Source organism: Geospiza fortis, unplaced genomic scaffold (genome assembly GCF_000277835.1).
Source record: "Geospiza fortis unplaced genomic scaffold, GeoFor_1.0 scaffold1310, whole genome shotgun sequence".
Taxonomy (NCBI): Eukaryota; Metazoa; Chordata; class Aves; order Passeriformes; family Thraupidae; genus Geospiza; species Geospiza fortis.
In genome coordinates, this window is record NW_005054534.1 from 571872 (window position 1) to 598599 (window position 26728).

Below are 26728 nucleotides of genomic sequence, written 5' to 3' on the forward strand. Positions count from 1 at the left end.
TGTAAAAGTTGAACACTGGTAGTGTGATACATATTAGCCTGGACTTACAGCCAAAAATCTTTTATGTCCACATGAAACAAGTCCTGCCTTTGCTGCAGTGCTGCAAACAGAGGATCAGGTATGATATCAGCCCATATCAGCCCAGAAATGCTCTCCTTTTCTTAGAACAAGGCAGAGCACCTTTCCTGAGGTCCCATTAAGCTGAGATCACATAAAGCGATGGGTGATAGGCAGGGATTGTACTATATGTGCTCATTCATTACAAAATAAAGTGGGATGCAAAAATTAATTTTATTATGAACTTTGACACACCTTAGAACAAAGTAGTCATTAATGCTGGACACCTGCTAACAGGAATAGTTTTCTGAAGATGGAAAAGATGCCAGCATTAATGCCTTTTTTCCAAGTATTTGCTTCCCCCAGAAATCCCAATAGTTTTGTGCTCTGCACTGGAGCCTCCCTCACAAGTGGGATGAGCTAAATTAGTTCTGCTCCCTTTCTCTGGATGAAAGCAGAAGGGTCCAGAAGGAGCTGGAAGGAGAGAGAGACAAAGAGAGACAGAGGGAGGCAGAGAGAAAGCTTGAAGGAGAGAGAGGAGAAAGCAGGAGAGAAGGAAAGTGAAGGGCACAGCTCTGTGGGACCCTTTTTTGGGTTCTCTGCACCCCTTCTCTTCCCCAGAGGGTGGAGATTGCTTCGAAGGATGCCTTAGAGGTGTTTTAATGAAGAGTGCATAGGAAATGCTGAAAGCCTTTGTTAGAAGGCAGGACAAATGAAAGTAATGAGAGTTGAGAGGAAGGGTGAGCATCAAAAAATCCCACCCAAACAAACTTAACGTGAAATGCAGTATGTCCTACATTTGGAAATATCCAATTTGCAGTATTTAGATTATAAATATTTTTACCAGTTTTAGGCTGGAGACCTAGCAATTATTAACTCCCATTATAATTAGCTCACCAGAGACATAATTAACTGATATTTACAAGATGGTTTGAGACCACTGGATAAAGTGTTGTTTAAATACAAAAATCCTATGCTCATGTTCTCAACTGTACCAACTCTAACATTACCAGCATCTCTAAATTTGGTTTAGACAATGGCATTCAGAGATGTTTTAGGAAAAGATCTGGTAGACAGAATTTTACCTGGATGAACATGACACTCCACTAGTTTGGAAAAAACAAAAGCACACTTAGCAGATTGAGCCTAAGAGAAGAAGATAGGGAAGAAATGCAAACATTTCCAAAATGCAAATATTTTCTAGGTTAGGGTTTCATAAAATGTTTCCCTTTTTACTATTTGTATTGGACTTGAAAATCAGAAACAGATTCCTTTTTTATTTATTTTTACAGCTGTGCATTGTTTTTATTTAAAGTGGAGTCAGCAAAAAGCAATATTAAAATACCAGTCAAGTGTGAAAAAAACATAACCTAGAGCAATAAGATTTATACCTGAAAGAATGTTAAAGCTGCCATTTAAGATTTTTAAGTATCACTGCCTTTGACTGGATATTGTCCTGTGCTCTGTCTGCATAGCTAATGTACTCTTTTTATTCTGTTATTACTACTTGGTCACTAAATTGAACAGAGAAATAGAATTGTGGAAGTGAAAACTATTATGTTTCCAGTTCTGACGAGATGATAGTGCTGTTGCTTCCATCAGTTTCCAACAAGCTATAATTTAGAAATAATGACAGTGGAATGCACAGTCCTGACAGATAATGTACATTCACTGCAATACAGGCATTAGGCAAAACCAGCCCTGGAGGGTGGTATTTGGGTAAAAATACAATTTTGATTGCTATTGTCTCTACTGTGTAGTGGCTTAGAGCATTTAATATCCATTAGTGTTCAGGAGTGTTTTTTCTTAGGTGTTATACCATCTACTGACTATGTATATAGACCTATGTTTTCCAGGGTTAAAAATTATAATTTTAAGTTGTTTCATTTCTGTTTTCATGTTTTTACATGTCTTTTGTGCTGATATAGATAGGAGTTGATTTTAAATATGTACCATATACTTTTATAAAAAGCTGAATTATTGTGCCTCACTTGAAGTTAAAGTAAAAATTATTCAACTTTTCTTCATCCTTGTGATGTATAAAAACAGCCCAGTATGTATTCCTTGAGTAAAACTCCTGTAAAAAACAGCACATTACATATGTAAATCCACACTATTAATTTTTTGCATTTTTTCCTCTCTCCTTTTTGCATACACATAACTTTGTGTCTTATATATTCATAGGTCAAGCAGAATTTCCAGATTAGCTGAAATCCCTCTTTTCACAGAAACTCATGAGTCTCGTTGATGTAGAAGAGACACTTAAGTTCCCATGTAATCTGGTGGAAGATTTATGAGTTTAGACTTACACATCTATACAAATTCTATCCACTGTGTCCTTTCACTGGTGCAGACTTGCTGCCAAGATATGCACACACTCTTCTGTTATCCAAAACTAATAGTCAGTGAAGCAGTCATGGAATATAAGAGAATCAACTGCTCTGTAAAGTGATCCTGATTACTTTTATGGCAATTGTTATCACACATAACAAAGCTAAAGTTTCCCGTGGGTCACTGGAAAGAGAAAGTGAATAAATGTAGCCCAAATACTGAAGTCATTAATTAGTTTTGCTGCTCTTAAAAAAAAAATAAATCATAAACATGCGTATATTCAAATTTCTAGATTCAACAAAGACAGGAACTGGAATTTTATGTTTTGGTCCTAAAAGTGAAGGGTGCTTCATTCCCAGCCTTTATGGTTCAAAAAGTGATTCTGGAACACTGGCAAGTGGCTCCACCAGCATGGCTGGGGCTGTGCCTGGAGTGGGGCAGTGGTGTTTGTGAGCTCTGTTCAGGGCCAGGGCAGGTGTGGCCATCTGAAGTAGCAGCTGGATGAGTTACATAGAGTAAGAAAATTCCTTTACAGGCACTGGAAATTTTACACTCTTTATTGGAAATCATTGCATAAGGGGTAGTACTGAGCAGTGCTCAAGCCCTTCTTGCCTGCTAGGATGGGAAGACAGGCTTGCTGTGCTTTCTGCACCAAAAGCTCTTATAAAAACCACTATTTTCAGCCAGCATTCCTGTCAGGTAAACTTAACTATATTAATCTACAATATGAAAATTGAATAAAAACAATTCTCTAACTAAGTCAGTAATGATTATCCAGGGACATCTCTAAGAAGTGTGTGTATACCTTGGAAATAATTGGTTCAAAACTCCTGGGTAGCTGCTAATACTGCCACTGAGTAGAGAGAAATATGTGGGTTTGCTAACAGCCAGCAATTCAACAGACAAGAATTATCTATTTGCTTGAAAAGTGAGTAGTTCCAATGCAAGGTTCATGTGTTTTTGCCAGCAGCTATTTAAAACTATTTCTTGTGCTAAGCAATTTTTTTTTCCCTCATAGGTACGTAAGGAATATGGGAAATGCTTCAGACATTCCTACTGCTGTGGAGGACTTCCAACTGAGAGTCCCCACAGCTCAGTGAAGGCATCAACCACCAGAACCAGTGCTCGCTATTCCTCTGGCACTCAGGTAACAAAGATTTTGACAGCATCTTTTAATTACCTTATTTATGAAAAGCCTACTGAGATGTCTTCCAATCAGAAAGACTAATTGTCTTCTCATTATTGTCATTTAGAATGGTAAATACATACTTCTGCGTTGTAGAATTATTTCTTTTTAAACAGTTATTTTCGTCTAATACAAATATGTTACTTTTTCTTGTAATTAGGGACTGATTTATGGGAAGCTTTATACCATCATAGTTCATTGAAATAAAGTTTAATAAATTAGAGTTTTAATAAAAAAATAAGGAATTTTCATGGTGTGCTAGAAAAATGGTTTACTTTAGGCTAAAATAAACACAAATATTCTACATAATAGCACATGAGCAGGAAAAAATCTTTTTGTAATCTACTATGTTTTGTCTCACTGCTTTGTGCTAACAGAGTCGGATAAGGAGGATGTGGAATGACACTGTGAGAAAACAATCGGAATCGTCTTTTATCTCAGGTGACATCAACAGCACTTCAACACTTAATCAAGGTCAGTCACTGGGAACATTTCAGTTTTAGAATCCATAAATTATTACAGATTTTATATCACTTAACACAGAAGAATTGAAAATAATGTTAAAAAAAATCTGGAACAAGTGTTCTCTAAAAGCAGATTTTTAAAGTTATCCACCAGCACTTTTGAAAACCATGTTCCCTTAACTGGCCCCTGCTATAGAAGTTGAATTCTTCAATTCATGGGAATGTATTTAAATTAGTTTCATCAATAATTTAGCTTAAAAGCAAGATCATAATTTTAAATCTTTCCTAACCTTTATAGGTTAACTCTGAAATAGAAATATGAGTGCAGTAACATTTTCATGCATATTTGACTGATTTTTAGGTGCAGAAATTTTCCCAGTGAAATCTAATTGATATCATTTCTATGCAAAAGATGTCTGTAAATCATTTATCTTTTCTATTTCAAAGAGCATCATATCTGTAACATGGGACAGAATCCAGATTTTCAGGCACAGAGAAGTCAAAACTCAAAACTTCTCATCTCAGATAGACTTTGAAATCTGTAATCTCATTATTATGTCCAGACAGAAGACAAGGGTGTTTACCAAGACAGATTGTCCCTCCCTTTCTCCCCTCCCTGCTGTGTTTTGGAGGCAGTTTGAACCAGCAGTGGAGGGAGGACTGCTCTGTGCAAGCCAGACTTGAAGCCTGTTCTTCCACCCAATCCTTAGGTGAAGAGCAGGTAGCCCTGGTCACACTGCAACCAGTTCCTGCTCCACTCAGAAAGTTTCAAACAGAAAATCCAAATTCAGGATTTGATAGCAGGAACCTGTATTTACATTCATTTTGGAAGTAAAACCATGGTGTTTGCAAAGCAAAAGGTATCATAAAACATGACTCTATTTTTGATATTTGGTACATAGAAAGTGGGTAAGACCTGTGTTTCTCACTGCTCCTCCCACCCCCCCTTATGAATCCTGCATGTTCTTCTGGCAAAAATCAAAATTAAGTAACTTCTCCTAGGTAGAAAATGGATATTTTTCATGTCTCCTTCAGTGTCTTACTAAAATTCAAAAAATACATAAAATTTGGTAGTTACTGTAATTTTCTGTCTGTGACTCCTGAGGTTTGCCCTAATTGTGCTGCACTGTTAGTTAATCCAGTGTTGAACAGAGGTCTCAGCAGCTTCTCCCTGTTTCAAGTTCCAGACTCAAGTCACTGGAGGTGTTCTGCCATGATTAGAAAAATTGTTATCAACTCTGTTCAGTTATAATTTTGTCACTATTTCAATGATACATACGTATTAAGGTAGTTTAAAAATTAATGTCAAGTGTCATTTTTCCTTTAAAATAAAAATTGAGCTTTTAATTAAGCTTTTTTTTCTTGTGACAAAGAAATTTGCATTGAACAAAATCATAACTATAAATTACATGTAATTAGTCTAAGATTAAATATAGTATGCAAAATTTAAAAAAACCAAGCAAAATATATTTCAGTTATTATTTCTGGTAAGAAGTACTTTACAATGGGAAAAAAACTATGATAATTTTTTTAGTTGATCACTAATACAAATTTTCAAATAAGATTAGCATACTCAGACCATAATTCTCCGAGTGTTAAAAATTTCTGCTCATTTCTGCTGCTAAGTAGTTCTGGGACTACAAAAGCATTAATATTTGGAATATATATAATTACTTGACAAAGTATTTATACTACAAAAATAGAGCTGTTTCTCTAATTGTCTTTGGGTCTGTAATACACTGATCCTGATGTACTGCTTTGCAAAGTAATAAAAAAGAAACTTGAATTTGGTCTTATTGAAATGTTTAAATTAATTTTTAAATCACAGCACTTTTCTTGTAGTAGCTAGAAATCAGAGATCAATTGACTTTTTAATAATTCCTCAAAATATGCTGGTTTTTTATCTGATTATTCTGAGAGTGTTTAAATGGTGTTGCATTAACATGTAAATTTGAATTTACAAGAGTTTAAAAGAGTCTGTCCATGTAGTATTCTTCTTTGTCTTACATTGTTTGTAAACTGATAGTTTAAAGAAATTTGTCATTCAAGGAATTCTTTTTTAAAACCTGGCAGATACGTTTGCAGCATGACTGTCCCAGGAGAAAATGTGAATGCTCTGATTTCTTAGAGCAAATATTTTGCTTTCCCCTCAGCATGCATACTTTTGCATATACTAAGATATACTTCTTGCAATTTGTCATCCACTGTCTGTTTGAAAACAGCAATTCCCTTCCACTATCTGTGTGTTTTTAATAAAGTGAGTAACAGCTCTGATCCTGTCATAAGAGGTTTTTCAATGCCTTTCAGTTTGAGAAATTCAGTTCTGTCAATTCTGGACAGAAGTGCTCCCTATGATCATTTTTAAAGTCCTAATAGCTTTATGTAGTACCTTGATCTCTAAACATTTAATTGCTACTCTTGTGTAACAGTGATATTGTATACATTAGTAAATATCACTTTCACTAGATGTTTACTTTGGGGATTTGGACAGCACGTGTGAATTACTGGAATCTAACTGTATTTTCCTGCTCCCATTTCCAATGCATAGCTCAAATACATCCAGAAATTTTCAGCTGAATTACATTTTAGAAATCCTACATGATTCATGATGAATAAAAATTATTCTTTATTGAAACTGTCAGGCTAAAATTAAGCAACTGACATTTTTTTCTGTTTCTTTTGCTTTAGGAATGACTGGCAATTACCTACTAACAAACCCTCTTCTTCGACCACACGGCACTAACAACCCCTATAACACATTGCTCGCAGAAACAGTTGTATGTAATGCCCCTTCAGCTCCTGTGTTTAACTCACCAGGTGTGCTTATACTTCCTGAATAAACTGCTTTTCTTGGCTCACTCCAAATTCCCTCTTTTCCCTAGATAGAAATTCAAGTTGCAATACCCCAGCCATACAGTCTGAATTTCTGAAATAAATTCGAGAAATGCAGTGTTGCCAATGTCATCTTGTAAAACTGCACTATATTATAGTAATGCCTTTGCCCTAACAGTATTTACCAATAATTATCCATGTTTTTAACACAGGTGGCATAAATCTTAATATACTATTAAAGGACTGACACCACATGGTCCGAGAGCCCATCTTCAAGATAAATATCACTTAGAGGTATCATGTCTGTACAATATAAGGTTGACTCTAAAGCTTGCTGAGAAAACCCTGCTTATGGAATGGATGAGATGCTAAAGCAGTGCAAGGCATCTTGACACCTTTGGATACCCCGGTGTGGAAAATTGTATCCAGCGTCAAACAGATCTAAACTATAGTATAGTGCAGCTTTATGGGAGATCATTTTCCTCTAGGAAAATCTTGAGATTAGCAGTTAGAAAAGCTTAGTTCTGTAGGAATAAAGGGTGTCATCATTTACCTAACATTTTGTTGTTACATTATCTACTTGCTTTTTTTAACGATGTTGCAGTTCATCAGTAAATATCTTGCAGATACTGTTTGATGAGTCCTAAGATCACTTTAGTGTAAATAGAATGATAAATCTTTGAAAAAGAGCTCATAAAACCTTGTTTCCAGTTTTTATTTCAAGTCTCCTTTTTAACTGAACTGTAGTTTCTATTTTCATTCTCTTGTTTTCTTACTTTCCTTATGCTTTCCTCTAGCAACCTACAGAGAGACAAGTATGGGAGTAAAACTTAACTTTGCCTATCAAATGTAAATTTTTTCAGCATGATTTTTAATGGGCACAATTAAAACATAACTAGCGGTCATGAAGTAGACTCAGCGGGCAAGTGGTTCACAATTTGCAAATAAAATGTTTCCACATTCAAAAAGTACTTGCAAACTGCTTTTTGGGAAACACCATGAGGTCTGTAGCAAGCCCTATTGGTAACAGAAGTTATTCAATGCTGAAATAATTTGCTGTTTAAAACCAAAACAGTGTCATGCCGAAATGCTTAATAATTTACTTATATTTTTTACATTCCTACAGTAATCTTGCTACAGGCTATGAAAGATTTCAAATTAATTACCTGATCATGGGCAACAAAATTTACTTCATCAAACCAATTTGAATATATTCTAGCATGCTTAACTCTGCAGTATATCATAGAAAACTCATTTTGGATTATCAGATGTATATTGATATCTCTTTAGCAGAGGAAAAGAAAATGAAAATTACAGAATTAAATCACTTTCATGAGGGAAATGAATCCAGCATGTGGTCCATGTGTTGTCTACTTTTATAAATGCCATATGTTCTGCACAGCTAAATCCATTGCAAGAAAAATCTTGGAACATACATGAAATTGCAAAACTACATAGTTGTTTAATCAAAGCTTAAAGAGGCCTTTCAAACAACCCTCATCACTGTTAAAATCAGTACACATGGAGAAGAGTTAGCAATAACACAAATGCGAAATGACTTGCAAATTGCTCAGAATTTATTTGGAAATGATTACTCTATTTTTCAAAGTTGAAGACAAAAATCTTTTCATGAGAAAATGCAATCTCTTTTTAATTGAAAACAACATTTCCAGGGAATATTGAATTTTCTAAGATAAGCTGCAGCTTTAATTGTGAAAATATAAATCCACAAAATGAGAAAATGTAAAATCTTTTCCAAAAAAACTTTTCCCTTATACTCCTCCAAGCCTTGCATATTATGCAGCAGCCTCACAGTGGTCAGTCTCATTTCAGTAAAGTCACTTCATTCTTTCTTTACTTCCAGACATATCTGTAGATAAAGTGCTTTTCTAGGAATGCTCTAACCATCTGATTTCCATGATTCAGACTGTTTAATTTCTTGCAAAGTTTTTTTTCTTTTTTTTTTTTCTTTTGCTTTGCTTGGGAAGCACTGTGCTGTCATAGTTTACATGTCTTTGTGTCTATAGGAAAACCTTTTCTTTATCAAGTTATCGGAAAAAAAAGCCAAAACCCAAAGCATAAAGACTTTAATCATCATAAGACTTCATTTTACCCCCTCTTAAACTCCTTTTCATGTTTTCAGCAGGCTTACCCAATCTGTCATTCCCTCAACAGCTATGAGATATCAGCCATGGCTGATTTCCTCTTCCCATTCCACAACTAATATTTATTCTTTGGTTTAATTTCTGTGACCCATACTTACAGAAATTCCTAACATTTCTGCATTTGACTTCCATGCCCATGGTAACTGTGGGCCTAGCTCTTAATTAACTATTCTGGTTCATTCAGCGCTGTCACTGTGACTGATGCAGACTGCAGGCAAACTTTGACCTTTAGGAGCCTGGGGCCTTTGTTGGCAGACAGAATATTAGTGCAAAAAAATTACATTAACTGGGAAAAGAAAAGCTGTTATTGCTTAGTAATCTAATTTGCTGAACCCTTGCTCTGACTAAGTTGCTGAGAAGCTCAGTAATTCTTCATCATGTTACAATAAATCATTTTACTTTCTTTTATATATCAGCTACTCTTAGGCCAGATAGCCTGAGCAGACAGACATGATGTGAGTTGTCCAAAGTGAGTCATTCCACCTGCTGTCTATCGTGTTGTTGGATGGTGCTTGTGGGCCCTGGTCCCTGTAGTGTGAAAGATGGCTGTCCTTGTTTAACATAAATTCTTTGTATTTATCCATTTTTTTCATTCTTTTCTTTACTTCATCTCCAAAAAAAAACAAAACCAAAAAACAGGAAAAAAATGTTAGAAATGTTGTTAAAGTAGTTGCTTGCCAGTTATGTGGGTTTATGTTGTACATTTACCTTCAGTTATGTCTGTGATCTAATTCCTTTTTAATTTAGTGTTGTTTAGGACAAATTCTGTTAATTTTCTTTTTCTAAATCATAGTGATGTACTTCAAAACATAGATGTTTCCAAATGAATTGCTTTGCATTACATATGCAAGGGCATGGAGTGAACAGTTCCTTGTGGAAAAGTCACATAATTGACACTCAATTACGAAATTCAAATGCCACTATTCCCCACAGGAAACACACATTACTATTTTTAGAATGCATCTTTCCTATAAGGTGTGCAACTGTTTACATTTGGGAATGTTCAATAAACTAACTTTTCTCAAGTTTTACTTCCAAGTACAACTTTGTCCTGAACTACATTAAAGAACTTTGTTTAAAAAAAAAAAAAAGGTGATAAAAACATGTCAGGCAATAACCAGAGCTGTCCTTTTGCATTTCAGGACATTCACTGAACAATGCCAGGGATACAAGTGCCATGGATACTCTACCGCTAAATGGTAATTTCAACAACAGCTACTCATTGCGCAATGGAGACTATAACGACAGCGTGCAAGTTGTAGACTGTGGACTAAGCCTGAATGATGCAGCTTTTGAGAAAATGATCATTTCAGAGTTAGTGCACAACAACCTGCGTGGCAGCAGCAAGAACCACAACCTGGAGCGGGCGCTGCCAGCCAAGGCTGTGATTGGCGGGAGCAGTAGCGAAGATGACGCCATCGTGGCAGACGCCTCATCTTTGATGCACAGCGACGCCCCCGGGCTGGAGCTCCACCACAAAGAGCTGGAGGCCCCGCTCATCCCTCAGCGGACTCACTCCCTTCTGTACCAGCCCCAGAAGAAAGTGAAGACCGAGGGAACTGACAGCTACGTCTCACAGCTGACAGCTGAGGCTGACGACCGCCTCCAGTCCCCCAACAGAGACTCTCTTTACACGAGCATGCCCAACCTCAGAGACTCTCCCTACCCAGAGAGCAGCCCCGACATTGAAGAAGACCTCTCTCCTTCCAGGAGGAGTGAAAACGAGGACATTTACTACAAGAGCATGCCAAACCTAGGAGCTGGCCATCAGCTTCAGATGTACTATCAAATCAGCAGGGGTAATAGCGACGGCTATATCATTCCTATTAACAAAGAAGGATGTATTCCAGAAGGAGATGTTAGAGAAGGACAAATGCAACTAGTGACAAGCCTTTAATAGTGTAGCAAAGAAATATTAAAGGTCACGTTCAAGTATTAAAAAGACTTAATTGGCCCCGTGCAGGCTCTCTCATATCTGCTCGAAGAGACAATTCTGTTGACCCTGTGGTTCTCCAGTAACAGGGATGACTGGACCTCGCAGTTCTGTGAATTTTTATAAAGCAAAAACTTTGTATATACACAGAGTATACTAAAATGAATTATTTGTTACAAAGAAAAGAAATACCAACAAGGTATTTACGATATCTTCTGCTGCTGAATTTAACAAAATTGTGAAAAAAAAGAGAAATAAACACTTTCCAGCCATTTTACTGCAGCAGTTTGTGAACTAAATTTGTAAATATGGCTGCACCATTTTTTTTCCTAGGCCTACATTGTATTATATACAAGGCGTAGGCTTTAAAATCCTGTGGGACAAATTTACTGTACCTTACTGTTCCTGACAAGACTTGCAAAAGCAGGAGAGATATTCTGCATCAATTTGCAGTTCACTGCAAATCTTTTCCATTAGGGCAAAGATTGAATACATGTCTAACCACTAGCAATCAAGCCACAGGCCTTATTTCATATATTTCCTCAACTGTACAATGAACCGTTCTCATGAAAAAATGGCTAAAGAAATTATATTTTGTTCTATTGCTAGGGTAAAATAAATACATTTGTGTCCAACTGAAATATAATTGTCATTAAAAGATAATTTTAAAGAGTTTGAAGAAAATATTGTGAAAAGCTCTTGGTTGCACATATGTTATAAGCTGTTTTTCTTACACTGTTCATAGTACGATAGTTTGTTTAAAATGCAAGTTCTACCTGTTTTCACTTATTTTTTCACTGTAAACAGTGTTCTGCTTTGACAAGTTAGTTTTTACTCTTAAGTTTTGAATTTTTATTGCCAAAAAAAACCATAATTGGGGAGAAAGTTGTTTTAGAAGCCAATTATGCCAAGCCTTGCACAAATTTGGTGTAGCTAACAAAGATTGTAACTCAATTCCCTGTTCATCCTTTAATCAGGGTTGGGTGGTAAGGGGTAAAGGGGACACTGGACACTTCTCACAAGCTTTCTCGTGAATAAAAGGTGCCTGTCCTTTAAAAAAAATAAATAAAACACAACTATAACTCTTCCATATTCCTTCTTGCCTATATTTAGTAATTAATTTATTTTATGATAAAAAATCGAATGAAATGTAAATTGTTTCAACAAAATTCTGCTTTTTTCATCCCTTTGTGTAAACCTGTTAATAATGAGCCCATCACTAATACCCAGTGTAAAGTTTAACACCTGTTTGACAGTAAATAAATGTGAATTTTTTTCCAAATAGGTAAAATGTGCATTATTATGTACGAAGCATAATTGGCATCAGCAGTCCTTCGACCCAGATGTGCCCTGCCTAGAATGGCATCTTTACATTTCATGATTTAAGTGTCAAGAATTCAACAGAAACTGTCTATAGCTCTACAGAAGACAGGTCATCTTTAATATTCCTTTGTCACAATTGAATAGGATCAAACCAAGATATAGCAGGGTCATTAGGAAAATGTACTGTAAATTCATATATTTGCATAACTTTTAAGTAGGCATCTGCACTGAAATTAAAAAAAGGTGGTAAACACCACTCTCATGTTCTTGGCAACAGTAATTAGCAGTTAATTATTAGTGATGAAGATACATTGTTGCAGTGGGGAAAACACAAATAAGCAGCATTTGGCCAGCACTCTGAGTGCTATCTAAATAATTCATCCATCATGGCACTGGTTTGTGTTAGATAAATAAGCACGACTGTCCCTATTTTTATCAAGCTAGAGAACTGCAGAAGGCAGCTGATGCCCAAGATGTTATCCACAAATCAGTAACTAAATTGAAATCTTTCTTGTGTTGATTCCCAAGCCTCTTTTGTTCCTCTCATCCAGGGCCTCTCAAAGACAGCATCAAGGACTGCATTTGTCGCCACATCCTAAACTATGTTCTTTCAAATAACTCTCAAATTTATGCCACATCATCACAGAGGCCACAGTTTCACGCGTGGTCACTGGGACTTTCTGTATGATAACAGCAAAAATTCACTCAAAAGCTGTATCATTACCTTTTAATGCATTGAAATGTATAAAGTCCTTTTGGAAAATAAGTCAATGCATTTTTAAAAAGTTTGGATTTCAGAAGAATGTTTGGGCAAGACTTCCCACTGTTGAGAACGTTCAAGCTCTAAAAAACTAAAATCCAGGTTGAGATGGAACTGTGGGGTTCAGGTAACCTCAACATATCTATTCAGGACTGTGACACTGTAGCAATTGTTCATAAATAAAAAAGCATCTTCCACCATCAGCCAGTGGTAACTCTTGCCAGTAAGTTCCTTAACACTTAAATGTTACTGTGTTTGCAGTAGAGTCACTGAAACAGAAAATTTTAATCAGAAAGGGTTTGCTTCTTTAGTAGAGATGCTTTAAAAATCTGAAGTCTCTATGAAACAGAATCTGCTGATTCAGGGTACACAGCAGACTCCTTGGAGCAAAATTTATTCCCTTTGTCTGGCAAAAGCATACTTGCTTCCTTCTACCTAGGAAATCATGTTCTTAAGGATTTCAAAATTATGGTAGTCAAGTAATTACAGTACACATGACCTAATAACATCACCAACTTTCTGCAGAATCTTCAACCCTATTTCAAGCAATTACTCCTTTGTGTCTAACTAAAGGTGGCAAAACTACATACTGGAGAAAGGTTTGTAGCATTGTGATCTTAAATACATATTCAATTGCAAATGTAACAAGTATTCATAAAACAAGAAAATGTAGCTGATGAACCTAAGATGAACCAGCTGAACCTAAGTATCATAAGGGAATTCTTTTGTTAGCTTCTTTGTAATGTAGATGTTGCTTTTTAGTGAGCCTGTTTTTTTTTTTCTTTTAATGTTGAGCTAGTGAGTGTCCTGTGTTTAGCTAGCAGCCAATACATTGCCAAATTTCTGTTGGTGTAATTTCTCAGTGTAGTAGGTTACAGTATGATTATATAGTTGACAGCTTATTGTAATTTATGTTCTCTTCTAACATTCCTGCCATCTTGTCTTGGGATCAGAAGGACAGAAGAATTCAGAGGAAGAGTTCAAGAATAGCAAAATAATGGCAGCAGAATTAATGGAAACAAGTGTTTCTTCAGGGTCATCAGTTAACCAGTTCCTATGATGGTGCCCACAATATGTTGCTATTTTAGGCACTGTCTTTCAGAAGAGCTGTAATTTTCTTATGGCTGGTAATCTCCTGTTAGTATCAGTGTTAACCCTACTGGCTCAGTTCAATTCTTCTTTGTAACTTCAGTCCAGTTATATTCATTCCTACAAAAGATTGAATGGGATGTACATTTAGTGAACTGTTGTATAATGGTGCTATGCATTGTCTAATATAAAATACATCTCAATTCTACATAAGTGAACCATAACATGAAGAAATGCAACACTGGTAATACCTTCTTAGTTAAAACTAACCTTTATCTGTAAATTCTACAATACACCTTTGGTTATTTTAAATTTGAAATGAAGTTACTAATAAAGTTTACATATATTCACTTATGTAGGCAATAAAAGGTGTTTTAAGTTGCCATAAATTATGGATAAAATATGTGTCATACTTGATGTCCTAAGTTTTGAGGATTTTTTTTTTATGACTCACAACAGACAGAGCAACAAAAAAGGAAATGGTCCCTGTGTACTGCAGCTGGTGTTATCCCTCCTTTGCCCCAAAAATAACAAAACTTCTCTTCTAGAATTTATTATATGACAACATACAGTAGTGTAACTTTTAATCGCTGAATAAAATTGCTTTTCAAAATCAAGAGAAGCCACAGGTAGACAATCATATAAATATGACAGATATACACACACAACATTTTAATTCACTAATTCTAGGGAACAATGAAGAACTTAAAAAGATGGGATTCAGCAGTAATCCTTCAGTTCTTAAGTAATCCTGCAAAGACACCCCAGAGAGATCACACTCGACCACTCCTTAATTTATTAAAAAATAAATGGTGACAATCACCTCCCACATTTATGAAGAGCAGTGCTACCATTTCATCAAGCAAGGATCTTGCTATATGGCTGCACTGTGGGATGAGGATCCCAGATTTACAGATGCCACTGGTGTGCTGGTTCTCTATTCCATGGTTACACCACAGTTTTGCACTGAGTTGGAGATAAAAAATTATCACTGTCACAACCCTGGAAGCAAGAGATCTGTGTCTTTCATTTACACAAACACTTTGTAAATTAGTAGGAATTCAGTGAATGGCCCCAGCTCAATCATCTGGCTCTGCCAAAAGTCTGGAGTGAGGGTTTGTTAGGACCCCATCTATTTCAACAGAGTGTTTGGGGCTTTTTTGAGTAAAATCTTCATGTGGTTTTTAGAACGACAACTTCCAAATCCTTTTATTCATGCAGGATAAATTCTCAATGGTATTTCATTAATTCATGCCTAAGAGCATTAATATCTCTTCTTAATGTATTATGTCATCATTAATCTCAGCCTCTCCCCATCCAAGTTCCTGGCATGTGCAGGGGATCACACCATGGTGCAGCCTGAGTGCTTATAAATGCTACTGAAAATCACACAAGCCTCTACTCAGCAGCAAGGAGATTTTAAAGGACCATTCAATATCATGCACCAGCTGCTGCAGACATCATTCTGGGATCCCAGATGGGGGAAATCACAGCTGCATAAATTACACTCAGAATAGGTAGCTCCATAAAGAAAATTTTTCTACAGCAAAGTTTGTGTACTGAACCATTTCTTCCTTGGGTGCACACCTTCTTTTATATGGTGAAGTAGGAGCCCTGGCACAATGTAGACTCTCCACTGCCAACCAGTTCAAAGTTCAGGCAGCAAAGCTGAGCACAAAACCAGTGCACATTAAAAGCTCAGGTTCCCAAATAGGAGGCAGCAGGTTAGTACCTGTGTGGGTTTTTTTAATGGAGAAGCTGGATTTCTGGCGATAGCATTAAAACAACTGGTCCAGTCCTATTGTAGCATTAGAATTGTTTTAAAATAACATAATGCTGCTGAACATTTGGCCTCCATGATTGTTTAACAGAAGGATTCCCAAAGGTTAATGAGATTCTCGTGAAAATAATTCATTTTAATTCTCTTTAAATATACCACTTTTCCTTTTTTTTTTTTTGCACTAGCAATATAAATAGGAGCTTCTTAACTTGTATTCTTAACACCACTTGTTTTAAATACTTGCCCTCTGTATCCTATTACTTAACTTCTTGCTAAACAAATCCTTGTTTTCATCATCCTCCACCTCTTTAATTATTTAGTTGCCAGTCTTCAGAGTTACTTTTTGTCAGTATGCTTTAAGAGATGGGGCAAGAACAAAATTATGGATTCATGTTGATTTATGGATGGGAGTTGTATCTTCTATTCTGTGCTACTGCCACCCCCCCATGGTCTCACATTATCTTTTGTTTTCATAGGACCCCTTAACAACACACTATTCCACTAGGCTGGACAAAGTAAGTAATGACCTAAATCGTTATGGTTAATTTAGAGCCCAGTAAAACCTACAAATACTTCCAATTATTCTCTTGAATGTGAGCCCAACCTTGCATTTCTCAGCACTGCGTTTCATCTGCATCACACTGCCCATTTATTCACTTTGTTAACCCAGGTCAATCACAATCTTCCCTAGTTCTGATTAACTGAAGTAATTCTGTGCTAACAGCAAACAGTGCCACCTCCCCGGCAGCATGCTCATCCCCATTTTCAGATAGCACCAGTTGAATAGCGTAGGGGCACTAGACCATTAGCCTTTTGTCATGCTAAAAAAATCAACCATTTAATCCTGCTCTACCTCTTAGTTTCTAATGTACAACTACTTTAGCTCTCACTTCCTTAATACGCATTTGCTTTAATGGCTTCTTGGTAGGCATATTTTTATATGGATTTTTATTTTTTCTTTTTTAAATCCAAATAAATTACATCAGCCATTCCCTCTAGTCTCAACAGCTGCACAATTGACTTAATTTTAGTACGTTAGAGAGGCACAATTTTCTTGCTCTAAGCAGTTATGTCTCTTTTGGCAATGTTTCCTCTGCAGTTTATGCTTAAATGTGGATCTGCTAGATGTCAGACCCAAAAAGCACTTCACTGTTCAAAGCGAAACTTTGGTGGAATTTAGGCACTTAAATCCCAGGTGCAACAAATGTTACTTCAGGGCCAGAATTAATTATAATCTGGAAGACATGTATGTTTTTGTCAGTAAAGCCCTTTTATCACCCCAAGTTAGGTGGCTGTGCGTGTGCAGCCCTGTCATTGCAGCCAGGAGCCATGAGCAGTGTCACTGCCTTGCTGTGCTTACCAGGGCAGGCCCTGAATGCCATAACCCAGGAATTGGGTTCAAAGGAGCACCTTCCTTCACCTACTGAAGCTGCAATCCTGACAACAACTAGCCTGGAGTAATTCTGATGTAAATGCCACCACCAAACCTCTGCAGCAGCCATGGATCTGCCCTTGCTTCAGCTTCGCTTGCTTCACAGGAGCTGCCTTTGACAATCTTTCCAAATCTCTGCGAGTTTATGTGTATTGAGCTTGTTTCCAAGCTCTGCCTGGAAAACAGCTTTTTTTTTTTTTTTTAATCACATGGAAGCTGAAGGCTCTGACCACACCAAATTGATTGTTTCTTTTGAGAAAAGGTCACACAACTCTTGCCTGTACTCAAAAGCACCTCGGGTTCTGGCCCAGTGTCCCTCCCATGACAGACGGAGTGAGGCTGCAGAAGGGCCGTGCCCTGTTGGTGGCACTGACCCCGCCAGGGCACCTGCAAGGTGATGTGAGGTGCTCCCCAGCTAAGGGACACTCAGGACCCCCATTGCCCACACAGAGCTGGCAGCTGAGGAGCTCAGAGAGCCCGACTGGGGCTGGCGCAGTGGGCAGCGCCCTCAGCCTGCACTGCCCAGCCGCTCACAGCCCTGGCTTCCCCCAGTGCTCAGTGACAGCCCCGCTATGGCTGCAAAGGCTGCCTGGGGCTCTCAGCTTCCACCTCCCTCAGGCAGGAGTGGCTTAGTTCGAAGCTACTGCTAAAATCCTTCCTGAGGAGAGCATAGCTGAAATAACTGATGACAGGGCTATCTCCATGACAAAGCCCAAACAAGTGCAAGTTTTTACAAAAAAGTGATGGTTTCCAAGCACATTAGAGTTGCCTGGAGAGCCTGGACCTTTTTTCAAAAGCAGGGGAGGAAAAGGAATATAGACAGATGGAGAAGAAAATAAAAGGACAATATAAAGCAAATGAGGTGCAGAATTAATTTTGCCCTTTCTCATTTCTCTTCTTTACAGCACCACTAGGTGCTGCCCTTCAAGACAAGACAGAAAAATCTCAGTAGTGTCAATCTGTCTGGGTAATTTGACAAAATAGTTCAGAGAGCCATTTCTAACTCTTCAAGTGTTTTGATTCATGTATATGACCTAGCCATTCCAGATCACTATATGCTTACAGAAAGCAGTCAAGAAATTTTTCATTCCAATGTATTGAAATTTTCAAAGCATGCTTTCAAAATCCAATTTAAGAAAAACCAACTTACTCCAATGGACCAAAACTCTACCACTCACAAAAATCACTGAAAATGAAGGAAACAGTCAAAACACCTAGCAAGAGAAAGCCGATTATGGATTTGCCTTAGCACAGGGTTCCCATGGGTTATCTCAACAAATTTTCTAAGGCTAGGAATACACCCTTCCCTGAGAACAAGGCTTAGTACCAGCAAGGCAGTGTTACCCGTGCAGGGGTGCTGTAAATATCACAGTACTGTGCTTCTCAGCATCACTTAAGGAATAAGGTCCATGTCCATTCTTAGAAGTGCTAAAAGTATCTGCAGAGACAATACTTGTCTCATATTTAAAGGATTGCTGTCCTGACTGAATACTAAAAGTAAGCAAAAATGACACCTATATATAAAGGAGAACCTACAGTTACAGTCCTGCAGTGTAACTTGCTTTCATGATCCAGCTCATGGTGAGCGCACAGAAGTTTCTCCTGATGCAGAAAATACACAAAGATAAATTCTGAATAGTCTGACATCCAAAGTAAGCAGGTAGCTGCTGCAGGAGAGGTTCTTCTAGGTCTCAGCAAAAGTCTGATGCGCATTAGCTGGCACTTATGAGACTACTTGGTCTCCCCATATCAAGTTAAGAATATGCTTATAGTTGTAAGTGTTCTAATTAGGTCAACTTGGCTATTGTTCTGTGGTTTGACAGCTGCTGCATTTAAAGTAATTTCAAATACTAATTTTCAGACCTTTTCTGTGAACTGATAAATCAAGTGCTATTTATTAATGAAATTATTCTTTTCTTTCTTAATGCTTATTCCCTCTGTCTTGTAACTTTAATTAGAACCTGCTATCTGTTCATATTGGTAATAGTAACAGTTGTCACTAGAGTACAGATGCATAGATTCAGCTGATATTGCCCCTTTGACATTATATTTAAAGCCTAACAATCTTCCCAGCTATGTATCTGAGCATACCATTTATTAGTGCTTTATCTCACTGCCACCCTGAACTCCCCACTCTAAACACTAACAGTCTGATGGTTTTTTAACCAACCAATAATGCATTTTCTAAAGACTAGAAACTGTACAAAAAATAGCTTCATTTGAAGATAAATATCTACCTGAAAAGATTATTCAGGCTATCCAGATTTCTTTTTTATTACCATAGATTTTCCCAAGGTATTGTTTCTTGAATAATTATCAATCTAAGCAATCATGTGCTAAAACAGTCTGATTCACTCACTAAACACACATATAGAAAAGAACTTGGTTACCCTGGTGAAAACAAACAACTCTTCTTCTTCTTTTTGCCCTCTCCTCAACCCTTTCATAGAATATAATGACTGCATTGAAATGTAATCAGTTAATATTTGATTTGCATTTGTCAGGAAAAGGAAACATCAAATATATTTTTTAGAGCAGAGGAATTAGGATCTGGAAAATTGTTCAAATAGCACTAGTCTTGTTTGATTTGTGTCTTTACATACTGATTCATAAGTTTCAGTAATTTGAAAAGAGTCTTCCAGCAACTAGTTGCAATCAGATAGGTTCTAAAAGCTTGCCAACTTACTATTTAGATAAACTAATTAAATAAACTTTTCCTTCCAATAAAAACTAATTCCTTTTTCATTATTTTTCACTCTGTGATACAGAAAATGATATCTGTTTCACAAGTTTCTGATTAAATGTATCAGGAATAGAATAGCTCTGAAGGTCTCTGTTCATTGGGGAGATACAGACAGACTGCTCTTGAAGTGGTCTGCATACCCTGTGTGAGAGTCAGCAACACCAGCCAGAACAGGCCCATAAAGTATCCATTTGCAAATACTGCAATTTAAAGGACTTCCATTTGCAAATGCAGCAATTTAAAGGACTTTTTTTGCATTGACTCATGTACTCCATGGATGGTACAAAGTTAGATTCAGCCTCACGTCTTCAAACACCCAGCACCACTTGCTGACAGGAAAGGTACATTCTGTTGAATGGATGGTGATGATGTTTAACGCAGGCAAGGGATGATAATGCTTAAAGGGCTTCTGCATATCAAATATTTAGTCCTCACTTGTCCTCACAAACAGAGTGAGTGACATAAAGTTTCTCCATTTGACACTGTAGTTCACCATGCTGCCGTGTGCCACAGAATAAAGTATTATACATTCTTGGCAAGAAAAAAGTGGTAGCTCCAAACAAACAAAGGCTCACCAGCTGTGAATCTGCTCAGAATTCTGCAGTTTGTGAGTCCTGGGTGCTGGAGACAGCAGGACTTCTACACAGCCTGGTTTAGTGGAAGGCTCCCTGCCCATGGCAGGGAAGGCGGAAGCAGATGATCTTTAAGATCTCTTCCAACTCAAATCTTTCTGTGATTCTGACTTACTGAAAGCATCCAGTCGAAAAAAGTTAGTATCAGCAATGAAATTTAATTCTCTAACATTCATTTGAGAGATCAGAAAGATATCTGGTGGGCTTTGGTGAATTATGGAAAAATACTGTGGCCTCCTGATATAACTCTCAGTGAATATTTTTCCTGAAATACTAAAAGATTATCACAATCATTTCATTGTAGCTACGAATCAGTACACAAGCAGAAGTTCTGCTACATCAGGGAGTGGAAGAGCATGCAGGATATGCCCAAATAAGTTTTTGACTCAATTTATGCCAATCTGAAATTAGCATATTTTGATTGAGGTCTGTGAGATTATTCCAGTCCTGCACCAGTTAACGGGAACAGAGTGAGGGCTGGTGTCTGGTGCTATTTCCTGCCATTTCTCTCTGCTGCTCACCCCCTCTGTTTTATTACCTTATCACAGAGCCAGAGCTGTTCCACAGCCATGCACTCCTTCTTGTAGAATCATTGCTAAATTTAATACTCACTACTTAATCAATTTTCTCCCAACAGGTAACGAATAATTGAACAGTTGGGGAGTGGGGAATGACAAGATTTAGTGTGTTACTTCCTCGTAGGAAACAAGACAACCCACCCATTTATATTAATGCATATTCAATTTCTTTCATTAGCCAAATGACCCTAAAACTAAAGGAATCCATGTCAACTCATCCAGGTACCATGTACTCCAAGCCCAGCACTGGACCACAGTAAGTAACATTTTCAGCTGGTGAAAAAGTGAAGACAGCAGAAGACAGGAACTTTTGCAATGTATTTGTTGCCATGTTTTGTTCTGCCAGCAGCACCAGATTGCTGTTCATAACATTAAAGCCTGCAGTGAAGCCCTGGGCCCAGTTAAATCAATGGCAAAAGTTTTTGCTGACTTCAGTGAGACCATGATTTCTTTTCTGAATCGTTACAAGAATCTTTCTGTATCTCAGATTTGTTGATTCTCAGACTTGAATAGTGGACATTAAAAATAAAGGCAAAAATACCTCAGTTTTTCAAAATTATTTCCAGCCATGGAAAAATGCTTTGTTTCTTCACCTCTCATAATCTTGTTCCACATGCATCACCCCCAGTAAGTGCTATTTCACAAAGGAGAACACACACTGTTTTTTGCCTGCTAGATCAATACCTGTCTAAAAGTATTTACTCACCAAAAGGGCTGTGATCCTTTTCTTTGTCACCCTTGAACTTCTGTTCTGCTCTTGAAATTTTTTTGCTTTTTGACACAGGTTCTTCTTTTATTTCCTGGCTATTGCTAGCTCCTAATAGGATGTTTTTTAGTTCTTTGCTCTGACACTTATTATAGAGTATACATCATAGCTTTTGTCTAACCAGAGGGCTGGTCCAGCACTGAAATTGCAGCTGTTTTAAAATGCTACCTATAAACACACACTTTATCTTCAGTTCCTGTTCACAGTAGCTCAAAGGAGACAAGAAGATGATGATCAAAAAAGGGAAATGGAAAAGACTGATGGGAAACTTGTTTTATAGAAAGAGAAGAAGAGTAGAAGGGCAAGCAAGACATACAGGTAATCTACTCTCTATTGGAATAGGGCAGCAGTTATTGTATCACACTCTGTGAATGTATTCAACCAAACAACTTATATTCTGACTAGTGAAGACTAAAGTGATGAAAGAAGCTGGAATAAAAGGATATTAAATAATCCCTGGATAGTTGACTGCAATATTCACAGCCTTTGGAATTCTTTATATTTCCTGCAATTGGCTGCTGACACACCATTTGTCTTCAGAGAAGCTCATGCTTTCTTCTGAGTGTCTGAAACACAGATAAACCATGATCACTGTCAGGAGAGACTTAAAACCTGTATTCTCAAAGCAGTATCTGGGGCAAAAAGCAGCTGTTCACTCACTCCAGTCCAACTGAAAGATTGTTACAGAGATGGAATTACAACAGGAAAATTAATGCAGGCACCCTTTTGGCATCAGGGGTTGACATTCCCACTTTGAATGATCTGGAAAGGATTTAACAACAGATCCCTCATCTACAGGAAGAATGACCCATTACAGTAACACTGTGTGCCCAGTAGACATGGCCAGTGCACCCCTCCTGGGCCCTGACACAAAATGACCACCAAAATGCCTGGTTTGGGAATGAGTTTCTCAACAGAGATGCTTCTTTTACCTAGTGCCCCAAATTTTAAGTTTCATGTAACATACATTTCATCTGAGAACTTACCTGCCACAATTTATTAAAAAAAGTGTGAGAGGGTCTGATTTGACATTCCAGACAGCATAATCTTTACTTATACCCTGACCTCATTTCTTTTTATGCTGATGTGCTTACAGAGGCTAGTAAGTTCTGTCCTATTGCTCAGAGGAAGCAGCATTTACAGCCCAGATTTTGGCATGAGACACATGAATTTGGAATAAAATCTGAAGTGAATCTTTGCCAATATAACTGAAAGAATTAGAATACCTTTTTTATTTTTTTCTCCAAAGGGCAGCATTTTAGCATATCTCTGAACTTGACAGAAAATGGGAAATTTGACAACGCTCTCTTACATAACAAAGTGTTTTAATTAATTCACTTTCTCAGATTTCTAGTGGCAGTTACCTGTTTCAACCCTAGCAACTAGTCATAGTGACATAATCACAAAGAGTACACAGTGCACAGTGTATGATCAGAAGCATATAATATGCTTGAAGTGTAAAATGCTCCAACAATAAAGCTGAAAAAAGTATTGTTTAGTTATTGGCAGAACTGGTGCATTTATATATTCATCCAAATAGCTCCAACTCTGAAATTAATGCCTGTACATATTTTTTTCAGGATCACACATATTTTTTTTCATTTTTTAAGCAATAGGTTAAAATAAGAGAAAGGAACATTTTGAACTACAAATATATTGCAGCTTCTACTGTTTCAAGGGAGGGGAGTGGGGGTGGTTCTTGAGGTGTGTGTCAAGGGTATAATGAAAACCTGTGCATATCAGATACCACAATGCACAAAAACAAAGGACAACTGTCTTCCCAAGTAAGTCACTGTATTTTCTGCTTAAAGCCTATTGAAAGAGTAGATAACTTGATATATAAAATCTGAAATGCCATCAGTTGGGTTTTTTTTTCCTTGCATCATCTTTCTAGACTCTGAAGATAGCAGCCATTGAGCATATTGCTTTTGATCTAAACAGGCTTTAGGTCATCACACTGCTGTTACTACTTCAGCCACTTTGTGCTCTTATTTGCTGCTCTCATTACGCCTCACCCAGAGGTGTCAGCTGGGAGCTTTCTGGCAAGTGACTACACCTTTGTCTGTATGAAGAGAAAGGACAATGAATGTTGAAAATGTAAACACAAACTATGGTGTGCCACCCTTTGCATTCATTGTCTGACACTCCAGAGCAGTCTGAACAGCATCAGTATCTGATCCAGTTATATTAACAGGCAAAGTTCATGGAATCAATGACTTTGCCAAAAAAAGAGCCAAGAATTCAAGAAGATTGGATGACATTGGTGTAGTTGCGGGTGTGTATAAAAAAGAGTTTCATGAAACAGTACTGTAGGAGGAGAGGCCAAGCACATCATCATTTTATACAACCTTTGTGCTAGACTGCTATAATTGTATACCACAGCTGCTTTCTTTCCAAGTTCTCTCATTCATTCCTAAGCCAGAAGCAAATCCAGGTAAGCGCTACCAAGCAGAAATACACCCCTGCTTTGTGCTGTTCCCTCCATAAGCTTGTGCAGCAGCAGTGTCTAATGCAGCACAAATGACCCGAAGCACATAATACCACTTGCAGCCCAGCAGCTGCAAAGGCCCTTTTCTCCTCCAGCAATAAAATTACTGCAGCTGACCTTGTATTAGCCTGGGCTTAAAAAGGAATAGCAATGAGAACTGTATCAGATCAGACTCCTCATTCTACTGCTGTTGGAATTAGCGGTTGAAGTCAATAAAATCCTACCAATTTGCTTAAAACTTGGTTTTCTATTACCTGTCTGCCACAAACCATCACACACACACACACACCCCTTCTCCCCAGATATTAAAGGTACCTCATTCATGTCAGATCATGTAAGAGAGAAGTCCCTGGTTTCGGAATTAAAGGCAGCTGAACCAATTTAATCAACCAAAACTTGAACAAAAAAAAAAATATTGCACAGCTCACAGATGACTAAGAGACAAACTTCAGTCCTACAGTGCTTAGGACTACATTATTAATAGTGTTCTGTAGGTTACAAGCTGATTTGTCCATATTATTTCAAGGTGACTGCATTTTTATGTAGCATATGCCTAACACCATGGGTGCGATTACTACCACTATGTAACGCCAGTTTTCATGGGTTATTAATTGATAAATGACAGCCAGCTCCTTTTTAGCTGCTACATAAGTCCTTTATTAACCCATTTAATTCAATAAAGAGTGGGATAGTACAAATCATAGTGAAGGACAGAGGATGAGTTTGTTCAGTATCATGCCCTGGCTTCTGCAGTGCTCAGTAATGGGGCACGGCTCATTGCCTGCTCTCACAATGGCTCAGCTGCACTCTGGAGACAACAAATAGTGAAATCAACAGACACCATTCTTTTCACAGAAATGCTTAAAATTAAGAGCAGGAAAGGACAGAAATCTCACAGGCCTGTCCTGTAACGTTATTCACTGTGGCTGCAATGTTATATGAGGTGAATGAATGCTCTGAACATAACATCAGCCTCTGGAAAATAAAAATTTACCAAAAACAGGATGACAACAGAATAACAAAAATCACAGAAGAAGAAATAGAAGCAAAAATGTGAGAAAAAATTGAAACAACAAATCAAAAAAACCAAACATTGGAGTATGCTGAGTAAGGACCGTGAGAATTTTAATGATGGACAAAAATAAGAACAATTATTTGTCTAGTGAGATATTTAAGCATGAAAACATAATGGCACTGAAAGAAGAATCCAAAATGGATAGTCTTTCATGTGAAGAGCAAATAGCTCATGGAAATCTTTATTGTAGCTAATTTGGTATATTTTAAAATAAATAAATCCCGACAGATTTCTAATAAAAATAGTCCACTTACATCAATATCTCAGAATCTCCTGTTTACTTTTGTGAATCCAAATTCAGTCTTTAAAAGGGAGTACCTAAAAATATTTGTTATGCTGACATGGTTGAGAAAAAGTTTTACAAGAGCTGCATAAAACTAATGCAAAATGAAGTTATAAAATTAATATAGGCATTTTAAAAGTGTGTTAGAGCTATAGTCCTGACACTGCTAGCTACAAGTCATGTCCTTCCCTGGAAAACTTTAAAAGAAAGCATCCCCCTATTTGTCATCCTATACTTAAAGAATAATACAAAGCTTATCTAAATGCTCTTTATTATAAAATAAACTGAATTTGCTGACCTTCCGGCAGGCTGCAAAAGGCATCTCTCTGACTGAGATTTTGGTAGAATGCCAAAATGAAGGAGTTGCATTTTAAGATGTGTCTTTAGGTAGCTAAAAGGGTTCAAAGTATTTACTGCAGTGAAAATTATTGGCTAAATTCTTGCCTGAGTCATAATTACAGTCCTACTACAAAATCATGACACTATTACTTAGAAATTATGGTAACTTGGCTCAGATTTAGGAATACAGTCAGGCAACTATCTAACATCAGCCTTGTAGAGCTCTTTACTGGTTACAATGTCAGATAAATAAATGGTAACCGAGGTAATTTTAATGAATTATACCTTTCCTGGTTTTTTTCCCTTACAAGCGTTTCTTTGAAAAAAATGTCAAATTTCTGGAATTCCTGCTTAAAGCAGAAGTAATACAGGTTAGCTGCAATTGTGTTTTCAATTCTGAATTCAATTTTGAATTCTTGTTTTACCTATCTTTATTGAGATATGTCAGACTCTCTTCTCACATACTTCTTCA

The 26728-nt window shown here is 37.2% G+C and overlaps 1 protein-coding gene across 1 annotated transcript in view; it reads left to right on the forward strand.

The window, feature by feature from the left end:
* The window catches only part of ADGRL2 (adhesion G protein-coupled receptor L2), a 165034-nt gene extending 150540 nt beyond the window's left edge, over nt 1-14494 (forward strand). The window contains exons 21-25 of the mRNA XM_031063819.1: nt 3407-3535; nt 3952-4048; nt 6727-6855; nt 7668-7685; nt 10178-14494. Coding sequence (XP_030919679.1) covers nt 3407-3535; nt 3952-4048; nt 6727-6855; nt 7668-7685; nt 10178-10932 — 1128 coding nt within the window. The 3' untranslated portion in view covers nt 10933-14494. The remainder of the gene's footprint in view (nt 1-3406; nt 3536-3951; nt 4049-6726; nt 6856-7667; nt 7686-10177) is intronic.
* The last annotated feature ends 12234 nt before the right edge of the window (nt 14495-26728 follow it).